Source organism: Chanodichthys erythropterus, chromosome 3 (genome assembly GCF_024489055.1).
Source record: "Chanodichthys erythropterus isolate Z2021 chromosome 3, ASM2448905v1, whole genome shotgun sequence".
NCBI lineage: Eukaryota > Metazoa > Chordata > Actinopteri > Cypriniformes > Xenocyprididae > Chanodichthys > Chanodichthys erythropterus.
Genome location: NC_090223.1, coordinates 50,950,553 through 50,968,825, shown reverse-complemented (window position 1 = coordinate 50,968,825; position 18,273 = coordinate 50,950,553). Strand labels below are relative to the sequence as shown.

General features: G+C 37.5%; 1 protein-coding gene across 6 annotated transcripts in view; it reads left to right on the top strand.

The window, feature by feature from the left end:
* The window catches only part of LOC137017923 (glutamine-rich protein 2), a 49,308-nt gene extending 31,043 nt beyond the window's left edge, over window positions 1-18,265 (top strand). For 4 of the 6 annotated variants that reach the window (XM_067382695.1, XM_067382697.1, XM_067382696.1 and 1 more), the window contains 4 exons: window positions 2,980-3,145; window positions 3,217-3,328; window positions 8,361-8,462; window positions 13,538-14,210. In XM_067382695.1, the coding sequence (XP_067238796.1) occupies window positions 2,980-3,145; window positions 3,217-3,328; window positions 8,361-8,462; window positions 13,538-13,686 (529 nt within the window). In that variant the 3' untranslated portion in view covers window positions 13,687-14,210. Of the gene's footprint in view, window positions 1-2,979; window positions 3,146-3,216; window positions 3,329-8,360; window positions 8,463-11,878; window positions 13,093-13,537; window positions 14,211-16,784 lie in introns of those variants that run through there. The other 2 variants (XR_010894656.1, XM_067382694.1) reach the window with 2 other exon arrangements.
* The last annotated feature ends 8 nt before the right edge of the window (window positions 18,266-18,273 follow it).

The window sequence follows — 18,273 nt, the reverse complement described above, 5'->3', positions numbered from 1 at the left end:
GTATCTGTACTTCTACTTGAGTATTGAATGGGAATACTTTTGACACCAGTGTAAATAACAAGAGTTCAGTACATGGAAATGACATACAGTGAGTCTCAAACTCCATTGTTTCCTCCTTATGTAAATCTCATTTGTTTAAAAGACCTCAAAAAAACAGGCGAATCTCAACATAACACCAACTGTTATGTAACAGTCGGGCTCATTAATATGTACACCCCAATATTTGCATATGCCAGCTCATGTTCAAGGCATTAGACAAGGGCAGCCAGTATTAACGTCTGGATCTGTGCACAGCTGAATCATCAGACTAGGTAAGCAAGCAAGAACAATAGTGAAAAATGGCAGATGGAGCAATAATAACTGACATGATCCATAATATCATGATATTTTTAGTATTATTTTTAAATTGTCTTTCTAAATGTTTCGCTAGCATGTTGCTAATGTACTGTTAAATGTGGTTAAAGTTACCATCGTTTCTTACTGTATTCACGGAGACAAGAGCCGTCACTATTTTCATTTTTAAACACTTGCAGTCTGTATAATTCATAAACACAACTTCATTCTTTATAAATCTCTCTAACAGTGTGTAAACTTTTGATCAAGATATGCTTAAGAAAAGCATATTTTTGAATCAAGTTTATAGTGGCTTTGGGGTGGAATAGCTGTCTGTTTTATACCGCCGTTACCAGAATCAAAAAACATCAAATCAAATTGCCAAAGGATCAAGTCTCTTTATCTTTATATACCTAAAACATTAGCATAAACACACTGGTAGTGTACAAAAAGTACTTAAAGGACAGTTAAAGGTTTATTTCAAGTCTAAAAATGAATGCCTAAATACAAATTTAGAAGTATACATAAATTGCCAAAATAATAATTATAAGTGGTAAAGTATGATGTATAAGTATGATGTTAAGAGCTAATGTTTTAGGTATATAAAGATAAAGAAACTTGATTTATCAAAAAGTGTACTTTCATAGGTAAAAAAAAAAAAGTGAACTAGAAATATACATCACAGTAAAGTTGCAATACAAAAGAAAAATGTAGAAACACTTAAAAATATACTTTTATAAACCAAAAAGTGGGCCAATTTTGTCTCAAGAAGTATTGAAATTGTACATTTACAAGTATACTACCAGCACATTTATTATGCCTATTGCATGAAGTATACTAGCAAAATATACTTTATTTAATAAAATTAACCCTAATACTTTTATTAGGGGTTTATTTGTAGTTATTTAATGAAACAACATATTTAAGTCGATTGTGCATGTTCAAATATTTCTGATCCCAGTGTAAAATAAAATTGAATTTAAGCAATGAAATACTAGTCACATGACCAGTGGCAATTACTGTTGAAGTTGAACATTGAGAACTCTGGCTGTTTATTTGTCTCAGCCTGAAACCTGTTACTAACCAGGATAACTTCAGGATGGTTTGTTTTATGAGAGGCTTGGCACAGGATGAGCACAGACATGTTTTAATGTGCAGGCAGATAGATCAAGAGCCCAGTCAGTTTCCTACATCAAGGACACCCAAGCTTCCTTACAGCCAGGGTCTGCCAGAACTTTCACGGACCCGCTACCGGCCCACCCCGGGCTCAGGAAAGAGGAGCAGCCGGACCCTGTGCAAGCAGTGAGTTAGACTCATGACACAGAGAGTGAAGGTTTCTTAGGTAGATGTCAGTTTACAGACCAGGTGCAGATATCCAACCCTCATATTTTTTCTAGAAAATGTATCTAGTCTAAAGGTCTCCTGCAGTTACTCTGTTACATGTTCTGTGTATCTTCACTCTTAAAAATAAAGGTTCTAAAAGCCGGGCACACATTTAATGACTAGATAAAACATTCTAAGACTGAACTCAACACACAGCGATTATTTCCTTAGACTGAAGCAGATTTTAATACTTACACATGGAATTTTAATACCAACTGTAATCGCTGACTGAATGCAACTGGATCTGACTGGACGTGTTTGAGCACGATCAGTCATAAGTATCAATTTACATTCATAATCGGCCTTACAATCCTTAAGTGTGTCCTCGGCTTTACTGACATCTGTGGTTCCATGTAGAACCTTTAACATTCATGGAATCTTTCCAATCCACAAAAGATTCTTTATAGTGGAAAAGGTTCTTAGATTATTAAAATGTTCTTCTCACTAATAAAAAACAAATGTTCACTGAAAGGTTCTTTGTGGGACCCAAAATGGTTGTTCTTTCTGAAATCTTTACCTTTAAAGCCTTCTTTAGACTGTCAGTCCAAATTCGATTTCTGTGCATATCCGATTGGAATCTGATTATATTTAGCAAGTGTGAATGGCAAAAAAATATCACATGAAATGCAACATTTATTAACATTTTATTTTAGTTCTGATATCCATACTGCTGCTGCAGAGAAATTATGGACTTGCTACTGCTGACAGATACACAGACATGCTGTTGTGAGCATGTAAGATATGCTGCTGCTTCATAAATAGACATAAATAAATCCTGCAGCAGATTTAGGCAGGTGGAGCTGGGGAGGTGGAGGGTCTCAGAGGAACTCTGACTAGCCTACAGCAAACACTGAACCAGGCTATTTAAATGGCTGAAGGATCATCAGAAGCCAATCACCTTGTCCCATGCAATAATGATGTGATTGCTTGCAGATTTCATGTAAAGGACCAATCAGCCTGTGCCATCTAGAGTTTCGTGACTGAACTCGATGTATATGGTTTGACATCCTATTCTAATCACATATCTGGAAATCTGTTTCAGCGGAGATGGCTGTATGGAATAAAGCAGTGCATGCCAACCTCCTACTTTTCTACCTCATTAAGCCCAACGTATACTTCACTTTTTATGCGTATGCTAGAGAATTCGGATATGAATCGTTGTGATACACAATGTGGACAATCGGAAACACAATTAATCTGATTTGGACTGACAGTGTGAACGTAGTCTAAGAGCTGAATGTTATTTTATTGCCTATTACTCAGTGAGAGGATCGCAGAAATGGCGGATTACAGTTACCTGGCCCGTAGCTGCGGGGGCAGCCATACCCTCACCTACCCCAGCCGCCGCTACACCCGCATTCAGCACATCACCCATCTTATCCACAGTGATGAGGAGAGTCGGCCCGTGCCCTCCGGGCCACCCCCACAGGTCTGACACGTCACACTCACAGAATCATTTGAACTGTAAGAATGAATGAACCGTGAGCTTTGTTCCTTCAGGCAGAAGAAGCCAACATCATGGGTTTGGACGGACAGGTCTATAAGGGCCGAATGAACAGCAGAGCAGTGAGGCTCTCCGAGACAAGATTACCTACCATCTCTCCTCGAGAAGGCAAGATCACATGTCAAAACCTCATGTAAATCTCAGCAGCATCTAGCCTCAACATACACTAGTGGCCAGAGGGGAAATTTGCCCAACATTTGATTTTAATGACCCTACAAGTTCAATTAAACCATCGAAATATAAGGAATATGTTATATCAGGATAATGAAAACACACATGAAAACAAAAAACTAAGGCTACAAAAATCTACAAAAAATGAAGCAGAAATCATACATTGACTACATTAAAAACAGTTATTAATATTTCATTGGTTCTCCCTTGTTTTTCATTCTCCTGGGCATTGGCTCAATATGCTTTGTTCATGTGCCATTTTCACTAAAACCCACAAAATTATGAACAAATAAACTCTTGCCACAGTGATTGATTGACTGATCTGAATTGTGTGCTGGGAATAATGAGTGCAAGCTTTGTATGTCAGCTTGGCCAAAAATTATGTCCGCATAGTTTGACATGTTTCATTGCATTTTCTCAAATGAAACAATTGAAATAGAGCATGTGCTGTAATTCTATACTCCAAGCACAAAAATATAACAAAATATTTAATATATTTTCAGTGGTATGGTGAAGATGTCAGTCGTCCTAGGCCGGACATAACTTTTGGCCACTATCTGCTGTACTTTACTGCATTCAAAGCTTTAAAAGTTCATCCAAAAATGAAATTTTTGGTATTATTTACTCATCCTCATTTCATTCCAAACATATATGCTGTTTATATATGCCCCCCCCCCCAAAAAAAAAATAAAAAAATGTAAACCTTATTTGGATTTTAAATAATTATCTTTAAAATACTGTATACCGAAAAGGGGACGTTTCATTTTTTGTTGAGTTAGGTTCTTGCTCCCACCTACTATTATTTATCAGAAAAGTTTTTCAAGCGCAAATGCAAAGATTCTCAAGGGAATTCAAAAGTTTACTAAAAGCAAATCTAAATTTTCCTTCTATCTTATTTTTTTCCCGATCACCATGGCTGTTTATGGGCTCCATAGATGTCAGTTCTCTAGATCTGGAACGGCATTGACATGAGAACAGTTGAGAACATGAATGATTGATTCTTGCGTTGGAAACTGTTCATTGATGGTAGAAGCGACTGTTGTGTTCGGGACAATGTCCAGACTCAATACGGGGGCCTCACGGCCCTGATCATGCTGCACCTCACGACTTGTTACGTAATGCATCTTAACATGAATCCATCTGTACGTTTGGCCCACTTTTTGCTCTTCCTGCAATGGAAGACTGTGTCTGGACTGCAGGGGAGAAGAAGACCATCCTGGGATCAGACAGAAATATAGAGAATATTGCAGAAACTTTGATTTAGGGTTGTCTAGAGTAGTTGGTTGTGGTGTAGTTGTATTCAGAATTGAGGTGAAAGGGTTAAAGGAGGGCAGTAGGGCTTGAGACTGGATTCGGATGGGGGAAGGGGTTTTATGTTTCATTGCTGGATAGCAGAGCTAGTGACAACAGACCTGAAGGAAAACTGGTCTCAGATATTTGCCCTTCATTGCATCACTGAATCAAGGAAAGGAGTTTGAAAGTCAAACGATAGACAACTGCTTGGCATATGAGCCATGTCATGCTTGACCGAGCAAAAGTTTGGCAGCTTGTCCATGTGACGCAGTAAAGAGATGATTTATTGGAAGATGAGTTCAGTTTTGAAGGTCAGAAGTTGTTGTGTGGTTCCAAACAAAGCACAACAGTCACGTTCTTGAAGATTCATAGAGGAGCAATCATATATAAACCATCTAAGACAGACCTACCATGAGACCATTATACCATTGATTCTGATTCAGTTACATGATTGTTGATGTGATGAGCATTTCATTACCTCATAGAAGATGTTCTCACTGTCACACACGTCAAGTCTTTTTTCTGATTGGATGTACGTTTTGCTTAAAATCCAAGTTTGTAATGTGATTAATCTGGAAATTGGTTGGTTCAAGAGAAAAGAAAATATTAAATTCATTTTAATTCAGAAATTAAAAACATGATCATCATAAAAGAGGTGTATATCGCCAATGCCAAATGCAATTAAAAATCAGTGCTGGCGAGTAAATGAAATGGTGTCAGTCGCCAGTTGACCGGTAATATATTTCTTTTAATTATAAATTCTAGCAATGCAATGTTGTGAGAATATGAAGATGAACATGAACACTGCTCTGGACAGTTGATGGGCCAGTGCTGCATAATCACAAATGTTTAAGCCTTGCCAATTGAAATAATAAAGCGCAAGAAGACACAAAAGGAAACTCAATTCGTTACTCGATGTGTGGGAAGTTTTCTGCGCACAGAAATCAGAAGTCTGAAGTCCACATCTCAGACAGCGTGCAAATACTGAATTGAGTTCTCTTGTCTTTTTGCGCTTGAAATGCCCGTATTGGAGAATATCCTCGTAAACATAGTCAGTTATGTCTTAAAGGGTCATGAAACCCTAAACCAAAATTTCTGAGATTTTAACAGAGGTATGTGTGTTGAACACCATTGAAGACAATGTTAGCATCTGTTAGATTTAATAGTAGGGGGGAAATGGTTAAATTTTAGTTTTTATACGCTATTTTCGTCTTCCGGGTTTAAAATCTTCATCCTGTCCACGTCACAGGCTGTGACGTGGCAGAGCACGATAGTACTTTGATGACTCATCGGTGTTTCATAATTATTAACGAGACTGAGTTTTTTATCCAATGAGAAGACACTCTCTTAATTATTCATGACACCACGTGGATCTTTCCAATGACGAGGACGGTTAACGGCACTAAACAGTGAGAGAGACTGACTGAATGACGGTGCGTGTCCGTTGGCGCGGAGCGAGCGGGTAAGCGCGAGTGTTTTCGGTTCATTTCTATGGAAGTTGAGCCGCGCGTAAGTTAAATGTGACGCTCAACTTCCATAGGAATGAATCTAAAAATGCTCTGGTCACTTGCTCTGCTCCAGTCGACACGCAGCCTGACTGACTGAGCGTGTTGCAGGTTCGGCGCGTAGATCTATGCTATGTAACGTTACGCAAGGTTTTTTTTTAAGCGTTATTTATTTATTTATTTATTTATTTCAAATATATGCATGTATAGTGTGTATATAAACAACTATATATTTTATAATGACTGTAATTACACATGTACATTAATATGTTTTAAATAGAATTATGATTACTGGATATATGCCGCAGGGCATTCAGTAACTCTTGAAAAGACAAAAATAAAGTGTCAGTGTATTTCATTAGATTTTAACTTTTCCAGTTTTTTTTTTTAAAAAATGTAGTATTTCCTCACGTTTTACCACTGATTTTTAGTGACAGTCGATATGCATGGGCTACTGGCGATGAGAGTTTCCCCCCTCTCCTCTCCCCTCTTCTCACAGCCACCACGCCCATTTAAGTTGCATTTTTCAAAAAGATTGTGAGCTAGACTTGAGCTGAAAGAGGGGGGTTTCATGACCCTTTAAGTTAACATAAACAGTATTTTGGATCCATGCATTAGCTGTTAAAGTGACAGCAGCCTAAAATATACCTGCAGCTGTCTGTCTTTAAAGGATTAGTCCACTTTTAAATAAAATTTTCCTGATAATGTACTCACCCCCATGTCATCCAAGATGTTCATGTATTTCTTTCTATAGTCGAAAAGAAATTAAGGTTTTTTGATGAAAACATTCTAAGATTATTCTCCTTATAGTGGACTTCAATGGAGCCCAAACAGTTGAAGGTCAAAATTACAGTTTACAGTGATCCCAGACGAGAAATAAAGGTCTTATCTAGAGAAACCATCGCTCATTTTCTTAATTTTTTTTTTTTAATTTTTATATATTTTAACCATAAATGCTCATCTTGAACTACCCCAAGAGTGTATTACTGCCCTCCTCAGGTCAAAGTTTGAACTAAATTGTCATATACAATATGCTAGTGCAAGTATATAACAATTAGTTTAAACTTTAACCTGTGGAGGGCAGTAATACACTTAGCACTGTTTACACTGCTGGAATTCTAATAGAGAAGAAGAAGAAGAAGAAGAAGAAGAAGAAGAAGAAGAAGAAGAAGAAGAGAGCTAGTTCAAGATGAGCATTTATTGTTAAAACTTATATATATATATATATATATATATATATATATATATATATATAATTTTTATTTATTTATTTTTCATTATTATTATTATTATTATTATTTTTTTTAGAAAATGAGTGATGGTTTCTCTAGATAAGACCTTTATTCCTCATCTGAGATTGTGTAGAACGTTTTGAAGCTGCAATGAAACTGTGTAATTGAGTAATTTTGACCTTCAACCATTTGGGATCTATTGAAGGTCCACTATATGGAGAAAAACCCTGGAATGTTTTCATCAAAAAAGATACATTTTCTTAAGTAACCGGCCATTGGCAGGTGTGGCAAACAGTTTTAGGCACTGGGAGTATCTAAGTCACTGTATGAATGAATTGCATTTGTAATGTATTTTTTAATGAATTGAAGGGTTAGTTCACCCAAAAATGTCATTAATTACTCACCCTCATGTTATTCCAAACCCGTAAGATCTTTGTTCATCTTCGGAACACAAATTAAGATATTTTTGATGAAATCCGACAGCTCTCTGACTCCTCAATAGACAGCAATTTAACCACCATTTTCAAGGTTCAGAAAGGTAGTAAAGACATGTTAAAACCTGGAAGCGCTGAACATAAACAGGGTATGAGAATGATACAGAAGAGAAGATATTGTTGAATAAAGTCATTATTTTTGTTTTGTTTTTGCGCACAAAAAGTATTCTCGTCGCTTCATAACATTAAAGTTGAACCATTGCAGTAACATCAACTGTTTTAACAATGTCTTTACTACATTTATGGACCTTGAAAGTGGTAATTAAATTGCTGTCTGTGTCCTAATTTGTGTTCCAAAGATGAACGAAGGTCTTATGGGTTGGAACAACATGAGGGTGAGTAATTAATGACAGAATTTATCATTTTGAGGTGTACTAACTGATAAAGGTCAGTGTTGCTGTCATTGCCCTCATACCTGACATTTGGATTGTCGCTGCTATTGCAGGCAACTGGAAGAGCAAAGACAAGGTGAGCCGCTCGCAGTCGCAGAGGTCCAGTGGAGTGGATGCTGGCCATGGAAGTGCCAAGACTCAGCGCAGCCGCTCAGGTGGGTTACGAGGAGCGACACACGTAAACACATGGACAGCAGTAAAGAAAGAAACCGTTAAAGTTCGTTGTAAATGAACACTGCTATTTTAGTTACAAGGCTAACAGTGTTAATGTGCTGGTAACACTGATGTGCTGTTCTTGACCTGTGAACTTTAAATAGACTGTCTGTGCCCAAATTGAGCCTCACAAGGTTATCACCTTATTCATGCCTGAACTAACAGAGAAGTCAAAATAGTCCCGAGTCCCAGCAGCATGTGTGAAATGATCAGTGGTGTTTGTTAAGGCAAGTATCACTGTCACTGTTTCTCATTTTTAACGTTAGAGCTTTAAACAAACTTTTAACACTGAGAATTAAACTTCATTGTGTGACTCGACCCACACTGTTATCAGGGAAACCACTAAGCAACCACAAAACATCCTAGTATCACACTGGTGACTTTACTACACAAAAGTACAATATATATATATATATATATATATATATATATATATATATATATATATATATATATATATATATATATATATATATATATACTGCTCAAAAAAATTAAAGGAACACTATTTAATCAGAGAATAGCATCAAGTCAGTTAAACTCCTGGGATATTGATCCTGTCAGTTAAGGCTATGTCTACACTAATCTGGATATATTTGAAAATGGTGTTTTCATCTAAAAACGCTCCACGTCCACACTTTCATTTTCAAACATTTTCCAAAAGTTGCTCATCCACACTTAAATGTATGAAAACGCTTACATCCCCCTACTGCGCATGAGAAAAGCTTCGACTTGCGTCATTTCCGCTAGGCGTTTATTTACTTTCCGCCACTAAACAGCAACTGCAAGGAAACATTATTGCTTCTTTGAAGAAACGCAACCTGCAGTATGTACAAACTGACATTAATTTTTAACAAGGCTGTCAAAACGGAGAGCATCCAAAACAACTGCTGTACAATGTAGTTCAGCATCTTGGTTGAATTGGTCATATAACTGCATCATATGACTAAAAATGCATCATCGTATTCAAAAGAATCCGTTTTCACAGTCCACACTACGACGCGAAGACGCCGTTTTCAAATTTCAAATTTCAAATTTCCGTCTCAGTGTGGACGGAAGGACAAGACGGAGAGAAAAATATACGTTTTCAAACGAAAACATATTAGTGTGGACATGGCCTAAGTAGCAGAGGGGGTTGTTAATCAGTTTCAGCTGCTTTGGTGTTAATGAAATTAACAACAGGTGCACTAGATGGGCAACAATGAGACAAACCCCAAACTAGGAATGGTTTTACAGATGGAGGTCACTGACTTTTCCCTACTCATCTTTTCTGACTGTTTTTCACTAGTTTTGCATTTAGCTAGGGTCAGTGTCACTACTGGTAGCATGAGACGAAATCTGGACCCTACAGTCAGCTGAACAAGTTCTTAAGCTTGAATGGATATTTTGACAACTTTCAATCTGGTTTCCGACCGCATCACAGCACAGACAGTGCTCATAAAGATAATAAATGATATTTGCCTAAACACAGATACAGGTAAATTATCAGTGCTGGTTCTTCTCAATCTCAGTGCTGCATTTGACACTGTTGATCACAACATACTTCTTGACAGGTTGGAAAACTGGGTTGGGCTTTCTGGGATGGTCCTTAAATGGTTCGGATCATACTTAGAAGGGAGAGGTTATTATGTGAGTATCGGTGACCATAAGTCTGAGTGGACATCCATGACATGCGGAGTCCCTCAAGGTTAAATACTCGCACCCCTCCTGTTCAACCTATATATGCTGCCACTGAGCCAAATAATGAGAAAGAACCAAATTGCATATCACAGCTATGCAGATGACACCCAGATTTATCTTGCCCTATCACCTAACGACTACAGCCCCATTGACTCCCTGTGCCAGTGCATTGATGAAATTAAAAATTGGATGTGCCTAAACTTACTTCATTTAAACAAAGACAAAACTGAAGTCATTGTGTTTGGAAACAAAGATGAAGTTCTCAAAGTGAACATGTACCTTCACTCTAGGGGTCAAACAACTAAAAATCAAGTCAGGAATCTTGGTGTGATTTTGGAGTCAGACCTGAGTTTCAGTAGCCATGTAAAGACAGTAACTAAATCAGCATATTATCATCTCAAAAATATTGCAAGAATTAGATGCTTTGTCTCCAGTCAAGACTTAGAGAAACTTGTTCATGCTTTCATCACCAGCAGGGTGGATTATTGTAATAGGCTCCTCACTGGTCTTCCCAAAAAGACCATAAAACAGCTGCAGCTCAAACAGAACGCTGCTGCCAGGATTCTGAGCAGAACCAGAAAACATGAACACATCACACCAGTCCTCAGGTCCTTGCACTGGCTTCCAGTTGCATTTAGAATTGATTTTAAAGTACTGTTACTTGTTTATAAATCACTCAATGGCCTAGGTCCTCAATACATTGCAGATATGCTCATAGAATATAAACCTAACAGATCACTCAGATCATCAGGATCAAGTCATTTAGAAATACCAAGGGCTCACTCAAAGCAGGGAGAGTCTGCTTTTAGCTGTTACGCCAGCCACAGCTGGAACCAGCTTCCAGAAGAGATCAGGTGTGCTCCAACAGTAGCCACATTCAAATCTAGACTCAGAACACATCTTTTTATCTATGCATTTGCTGATTGAGCACTGTGCTATGTCCGAACTGTTTGCATTTTATTTTATACGTATTATCTTTTTATTCTTTTAATTCCTTTTCCTGTTTTTATTTCATTTTTAATGTATTTTATATATTTTATGTATCATCTTGTTATTCTGACTTTTAATGCATTTTAAATATTGCTGTCTGGTTGAAAGAGCTGGGAGAATTAGGAAGAAAGAATTAGGAAGAAATTTGTGATTAGGTTAAAATTTGGTAAGTTTGGATAAGGGGACAAACCATGGGGAAATTTGAGCTGTTGTGCATGGTTAAGATATCTCTAGATTACAGTCAGGACACTTTCCAAAGGGGGAAATTTCCAGAGGGGAAATTTGAACTGCGTTGCATAGATAAGATATCTCCGGAAGGGGGATTAGGGCTGTGTGGCACAGTTTGAGGTGTCTTGGCAAAAGGGGAGATTGAAACTTTGTTTATCAGTTTGAAGTTCCTTAACAGGTAGCAGTCCTGTCATGTGAGGAAGATCCATTTAGATCTGCTCTGATGGATATATCCGTTTAGATCCACTCTGACGGACAACAACAACAACAACAACAACAACAAAACTCCCTAAGACTTCCTAGCTCATCCATCCAGATAGCAAAATTCTCTGTTTTTACTGTTATTTCTCTTCCTTATGTTCTATTTTTATTATTCATCTTTATGTAAAGCACTTTGAATTACCATTGTGTATGAAATGTGCTATACAAATAAAATTGCCTTGCCTTGCCTTGCCTACAGAGGTTGCACAGGCAGTCCAACTCCTCCAGGATGGTACATCAATACGTGCCATTGCCAGAAGGTTTGCTGTGTCTCCCAGCACAGTCTCAAGGAGATTGGAGGAGATTCCAGGAGACAGGCAGTTACTCTAGGAGAGCTGGACAGGGCTGTAGAAGGTCCTTAACCCATCAGCAGAACCAGTATGTGCTCCTTTGTGCAAGGAGGAACAGGATGAGCACTGCCAGAGCCCTACAAAATGACCTCCAGCAGGCCACTGGTGTGAATGTCTCTGACCAGACAATCAGAAACAGATTTCACGAGGGTGGCCTGAGGGCCTGACTTCCTCTAGTGGGCTCTGTGCTCACTGCACCATGGAGCTTGATTGGCATTTGCCATTGAACACCAGAATTGGCAGGTCCGCCACTGGCACCCTGTGCTTTTTAGATGAGAGCAGGTTCACCCTGAGCATGTGACAGACGTGAAAGGGTCTGGAGAAGCTGTGGAGAATGTTTTGCTGTCTGCAACATCGTTCAGCATGATTGGTTTGGTGGTGGGTCAGTGATGATCTGGGGAGGCACATCCATGGAGGGACGCACAGACCTCTACAGGCTAGACAATGGCACCTTGACTGCCATTAGATAACGGGATGAAATCCTTGGACCCATGGTCAGACCCTACACTGGTGCAGTGGGTCCTGGGTTCCTCCTGGTGCATGACAATGCCCGGCCTCATGTGGCGAGAGAATGCAGCCAGTTCCTGGAGGATGAAGGAATTGATACCATTGAATGACCCCCACACTCACCTGACCTAAATCCAATAGAGCACCTCTGGGACATTACGTTTCAGTCCATTCGACACCACCAGGTTGCACTTCAGACTGTCCAGGAGCTCAGTGATGCCCTGGTCCAGATCTGGGAGGAAGTACCCCAGGACACCATCCGTCGTCTCATTAGGAGTGTGCTCTGACTTTGTCAGGCATGCATACAAGCACATGGGGGCCATACAATCTACTGAGGACCATTTTGAGTTACTGCAATGAAATTTAAGCAAAATGGTCTTACCTGCTGCATCATTTTTTCACTTTGATTTTGGGGTGTCTTTAAATTCAGTCCTCTGTAGGTTGATGATTTTCATTTCCACCAAACGATGTGGCATCCTTTCGTTCCCAACACATTACCCAGTATAGATATCCAGCATGATATTTTTCCCCATTGAGTTCTGATGTGTTTTCAAAGTGTTCCTTTAATTTTTTTTGAGCAATAATATATATATACATTATATATATATATATATATATATATATATATATATATATATATATATATATATATATATATATATATATATATATATATATATATATATATATATATATATATATATATATATATATATATATATATATATATATATATATATATATATATATATATATATATATATATATATATATATATATATATATATATATATATATATATATATATATATATATATATATATATATATATATTAATTATTTGTAATAGCATTTTTAAACATTACTTAGTGCACCTTTCTATTTCTACTAAAGTGAAGTAATTTATTGTCTGACAGATGCCAGTTTATGACCTCCAGTTGTACCTAATTCAGTTGAGTGGTCTTTAACCTTTCACCTCTGCCCTCCCTTTACTCCCACAGCTTCCAGTATTTCGGTGAGAGATCGGCCCCTGTCCTCCCTGGATTGCCTGTCCCAGGACGTCCCGCTCCAGTCCTCATTCCATGACACCACCACAGAGCGCAACAAAGACCTCAACCAATCAGAAGATGAGCCTGTGACATCACTGTAGAGCTCCTCCAATAGGAGCTGCTCCATTGTTTGAATGAAATGTTTACAGCATGGTGAGACACAAGCTCTGTTTGTGTACAGTGTCCATCTGTTATGTCAAGAATATCTAAGTAAGCTTTAATAAATGTTTTTATGGAGTCATATTAAATACATAAAATATCGTTGGTCATCCCATCTGATTAATAATTTGCTTTCACATTCTTAACTCTGTGTTGCTCTAAATCCAACCCAGTGCTTGCTGGTGATTTTTTTTTTTCTTTTTTTTTCAGTCATTTAAAACCAGTACAAAGTATCTGGAATATATTCATGTGTTTCGCCACTAATCTACCTCTTGAAACGTACAACTAAACAGCGCTCCTATCAGTCAGTTTTACTCTTTAGTTGGGGTGACAATCTGTCCCACTGCTGCACCAGTGTTGAAAGTAAGTTTCTGTATGAGTTATTGCACATGTATAAAAATGTCAATTCAGTAAACACTCATCATAAACATAATCCAGGTCTTGTGTTGAATTCATGTTAATGCAGTTGTTGTACGTTTTGTTTGGAGCTACTCATGTGATTAATTTGACGACATTTACCTTACATTTAGTACATTTACCTTCATTTTCACACCATTTCCAATTTGAACTTTGTTTTTGGAACAATATGAGGTACACAGTGTCACAGTACATTATTCACATGTGCAGACCACACACACTTCCTGTAGCAGATCATAGACCTCATTTCCAAATTACTGTGAACCATGTTTTTGTACAGCACATGACACGACTTTCAAATAGGATTTTGAGCAGCTTATTTGATTTGATGTTCATCAAAAAAAAACCTCTTATTTTCACATTTGGTGGATGTGTTGACAAGCTAATATTAGAAATATTGTAATTAATGAACAATTGTATAACCATAGCAGCTTTTCCACCATCAAGCCGAACGGTTCTCACTACTGCATCATTTAAATACATGTTTTATTCCGTGCCAATTCGGACCAGTTGGTACGGTCAAAGTCCCTTTAAGAGAAGTCATTTCTCTCGGCAGCCATCTTTGAAACGTCTCTCGGGCATTCTCCTAGCTCCTATCTCTTTGAATGGGGAAACATCAAATTCTCCAAACTGTTTGCCAAGCTTTCGATTAAATTTCATATTTGTAATCAGCATTGAAATCTGACAACTGTCATAAAAATTTTGTTTCTAAACACTCGAATCATGACAAAAAACAGTATTTTTCAGGCTAGATCGAGCTAATGCGCATGTGCAGTCCTAAATGCGCATCTCATTTCGGAGGCGCACGTCTGTTTCTATTGGAACCGGAGTTTCTAACGGCTGCTGCAGTGACACGATGACCAATCAGCGATCGGACTTATTCCGCCATATTGTGCGTTGCACTTTATCCCATTCAAAACAATAAGAGTGACGCGTCTTGTGTTATTCTAGTCTTTGGTACGGTCATGGTTTCATTTTCCACTGTGGGGCTGATAATGGCCGCTCTTTGGAATGTAATATAAAAGCGTCAGTTGTTGCCTTGGTAACGCAATGGTTTACTTATGATATGAGAGGTAAATAAAGACCACATTATGAAGGATAATCAAATATTTATTTTAATTTTATTGGTGTATGATGAATATTACGGTGTTAGGATTAAACTATACATCTTTCTCCATTGATGTTCTGAGTTATTCAAAGTGTTTCTAAGGATACTTTTACGAGTCAGACAGCTGCCTTCTAACTATATGTGAACATGGTTTGTGTAACATTAACAACACATTATCAGATGTTTGATAATGTAGTCAAGCAAAACGCTAAATCATATTAAATACCATTATTTGTCCGACGTTGTAAAGACTGATACCATTGTGCAGCGTTTACCTCAGTAAGTTGACCGAGTGGATCTCGTCTGAGCTCATGCGAGTGAGTGAGTGGAGGCGGGGCTAATTATCATATTCATTAGATCTATGTATATTAAATAAAGCAAGGGTGTAAAGTTACATTCATCTACTTTAACCCTTAAATGCATGACTGTTTCGCCAATCATTCTTACATATTCGGGTCTTTATCGACCCGGATCAATATCTAACACGGAAGGATCTCTACCTGTCACGATAATATAAAACTCCTCTGATATTAGAGTAACAATTACAGAAGAGTAAAATAAATCGTATTTTATTACCTTTTGGAGCTTGAAAGGGCTCCGTTTGAGCAGATGTTTTACGCCATCACCACTGTCCAGAGCTCATTTCCCAGTAAATTAAGCAAATAATGGGCTAGTTTTATGTTTGAGGTCACGAATATGAGCCCATTCGCGATCTCAAACATATTCTCAAAACTATATAATTTTCAACATCTTCAAAATCAATATTCAGACATTGCCACCTTGTGGAATAAAGGTGAATTGCACTTATTCCATCATCTAAGATTCAATTATTGTTGTGCAGAAAAAATATATGCACACTCATACACACCTCAGGACGTTAGCTACCCTATACAATTTTTACAAAAAATGAATACAAAAATAGGCATTCTTTTATAATTTTATTATTTGTTTTGTTATATTTTCTTGTTATAAATACCAAGAAGGTTGATGTCTAATTTAAAAAAATTAACGAGGAGGGTAGTGAATGACGTCCCGGGTCACTAAAGACCCGAGGTATGCATTTAAGGGTTAAACCATTAAGATTTTTTTTCACAGGAAAAAGACATTTAAATATGTAATTTTTGTGATCAAAGATGAATTTTAAGGGATAAAATTATTGACTACAGGGTGACTTTAAGGATTTTAAAATGAATGGAATGCGTTAATGTCGACAGCCCTAATAGTGATGATATATATAACCCCAAATTTGTTCTCTTTGTATTGTACCATGGACACAGAGAGTGGACTAAATTACAATTAAACCAAGAATCTGGAAAAAGTTCAATTCATTGTAATCTCAAATTCACAAAGTTAATGTGGAAAATTACAAAATAATGGATCTATGAATAATTGCCTCATGAATCAAGCTGAACAAATTACTGTGTGATTCAGTCTTAAATCTATTCTAATGTAAACTCCCATAATGAATTATCAATTTACCAAAATTACTTTTACAAATTTGATTTCCCTCATCAGAGCCCCAGTCCCCAGTGACTTTCACAGTCTGGAAAAGAGCAGCGTGAACGTTCATCAAAACATCTCCTCTTGTGTTCGCATCGACGGTGTCATGTTTGAGTGAACTATAACATGATACATCAGGCTTTCATCATCACATTTAATTTGCTTGCATTTGAAGTTATGCAAGCATGTCCTAGTTTCAGTCACAGCTTGAGTGTGTTAACATACCAAGACGGTTACAAAATGATTGTTATTATCGGAAATTGGGTTGCTGTCACAGCGAAAGCAATCCACACTTGGTTAGTTGTTACACTTTCAAGACAAATAACACAAATCACACTAGTCATTAAATCTTTTATTATGACCTTAATATAAACACAATGACCTCCAAAATGGTTTCAGATCATAGCTTTTTTTGTCAGACATATAAATACAAATCTCAACAAGGGAAAAGAACAGATAGTACAGGAGGGAAATGGATACAAAAGGTTGTTTGCCAATGAATTGGTTTTCTCGATGAAGGAACTGCAGATGACTCACTGTGTATGTTGTTCATCACAGTCCAAACAAACACGTCCCCGAAGAACTGAATCACCGGCCAGTGGTGTCAATAACATCCCGATGCTCTGAGATCTACGGCAGCCCAACTGTTCAAACAGTCAATGCTTGACAGGAGAGAATGACATTTGAGAGTATTGGCCCTGTTGCTACGGGATTTCAACAGAGCAACAGCTGAATAAAACGGAGAACGTTCAAACCTCAAGGCACTCGGGACACTGACATCAGAGCCACTGCCGTTTGACTTCAGACCCGCATTCCTCTAGGAAATGACCTACTCTCCAGATGGCCACAACATGCAACATCTTCACCCTTTGGAAACCAACGTTTTAGGTTTCTTTCTACATAGCAAACAACAGCAAACCAATTGGAAGACCAAACATTTATCTGTCATATCAATCTACAGATGTTTTCCAGAACCATCGCATTTCACATGCATTTTCTGGGCCAAAATGCAGAGGCTTGTCTATCATGTAGCCCTCTATGATTAAATGAAAATTGCTAATGCTCAAAATCGTTCCTCAATGGATCAAAGTCAGACACCATATTTAACCTGGTGCAAATGAAGACAAAGCTGTGAGGCGGTTCAGTGGAACTCATTTCTCAAACAACGCGCAGAACAAATGCATGTACATTGTTCGTAAAAGCATTCTTGACTAAACGGTCATGAAGGTTTACCCAAGAATGGTTTTATGAACATTTACAAATTCATTCTGCTTGTGCTTAAACTCTATTAGACAATTTATCTGAGGAGGTAAATCCATTTGCAGTTAAATTTTACCAATGAACTTGAAAAGCAGAGCAAATATAGGGAAATAGTTTGTAAAACCAAAACTGATTTCTCTCTCATATTATATATATTATATATATATATATATATATATATATATAAATTGTCATGTATATACATGCAAAAATCAATTTGCGGTTAAGTTGTCATATATAAATT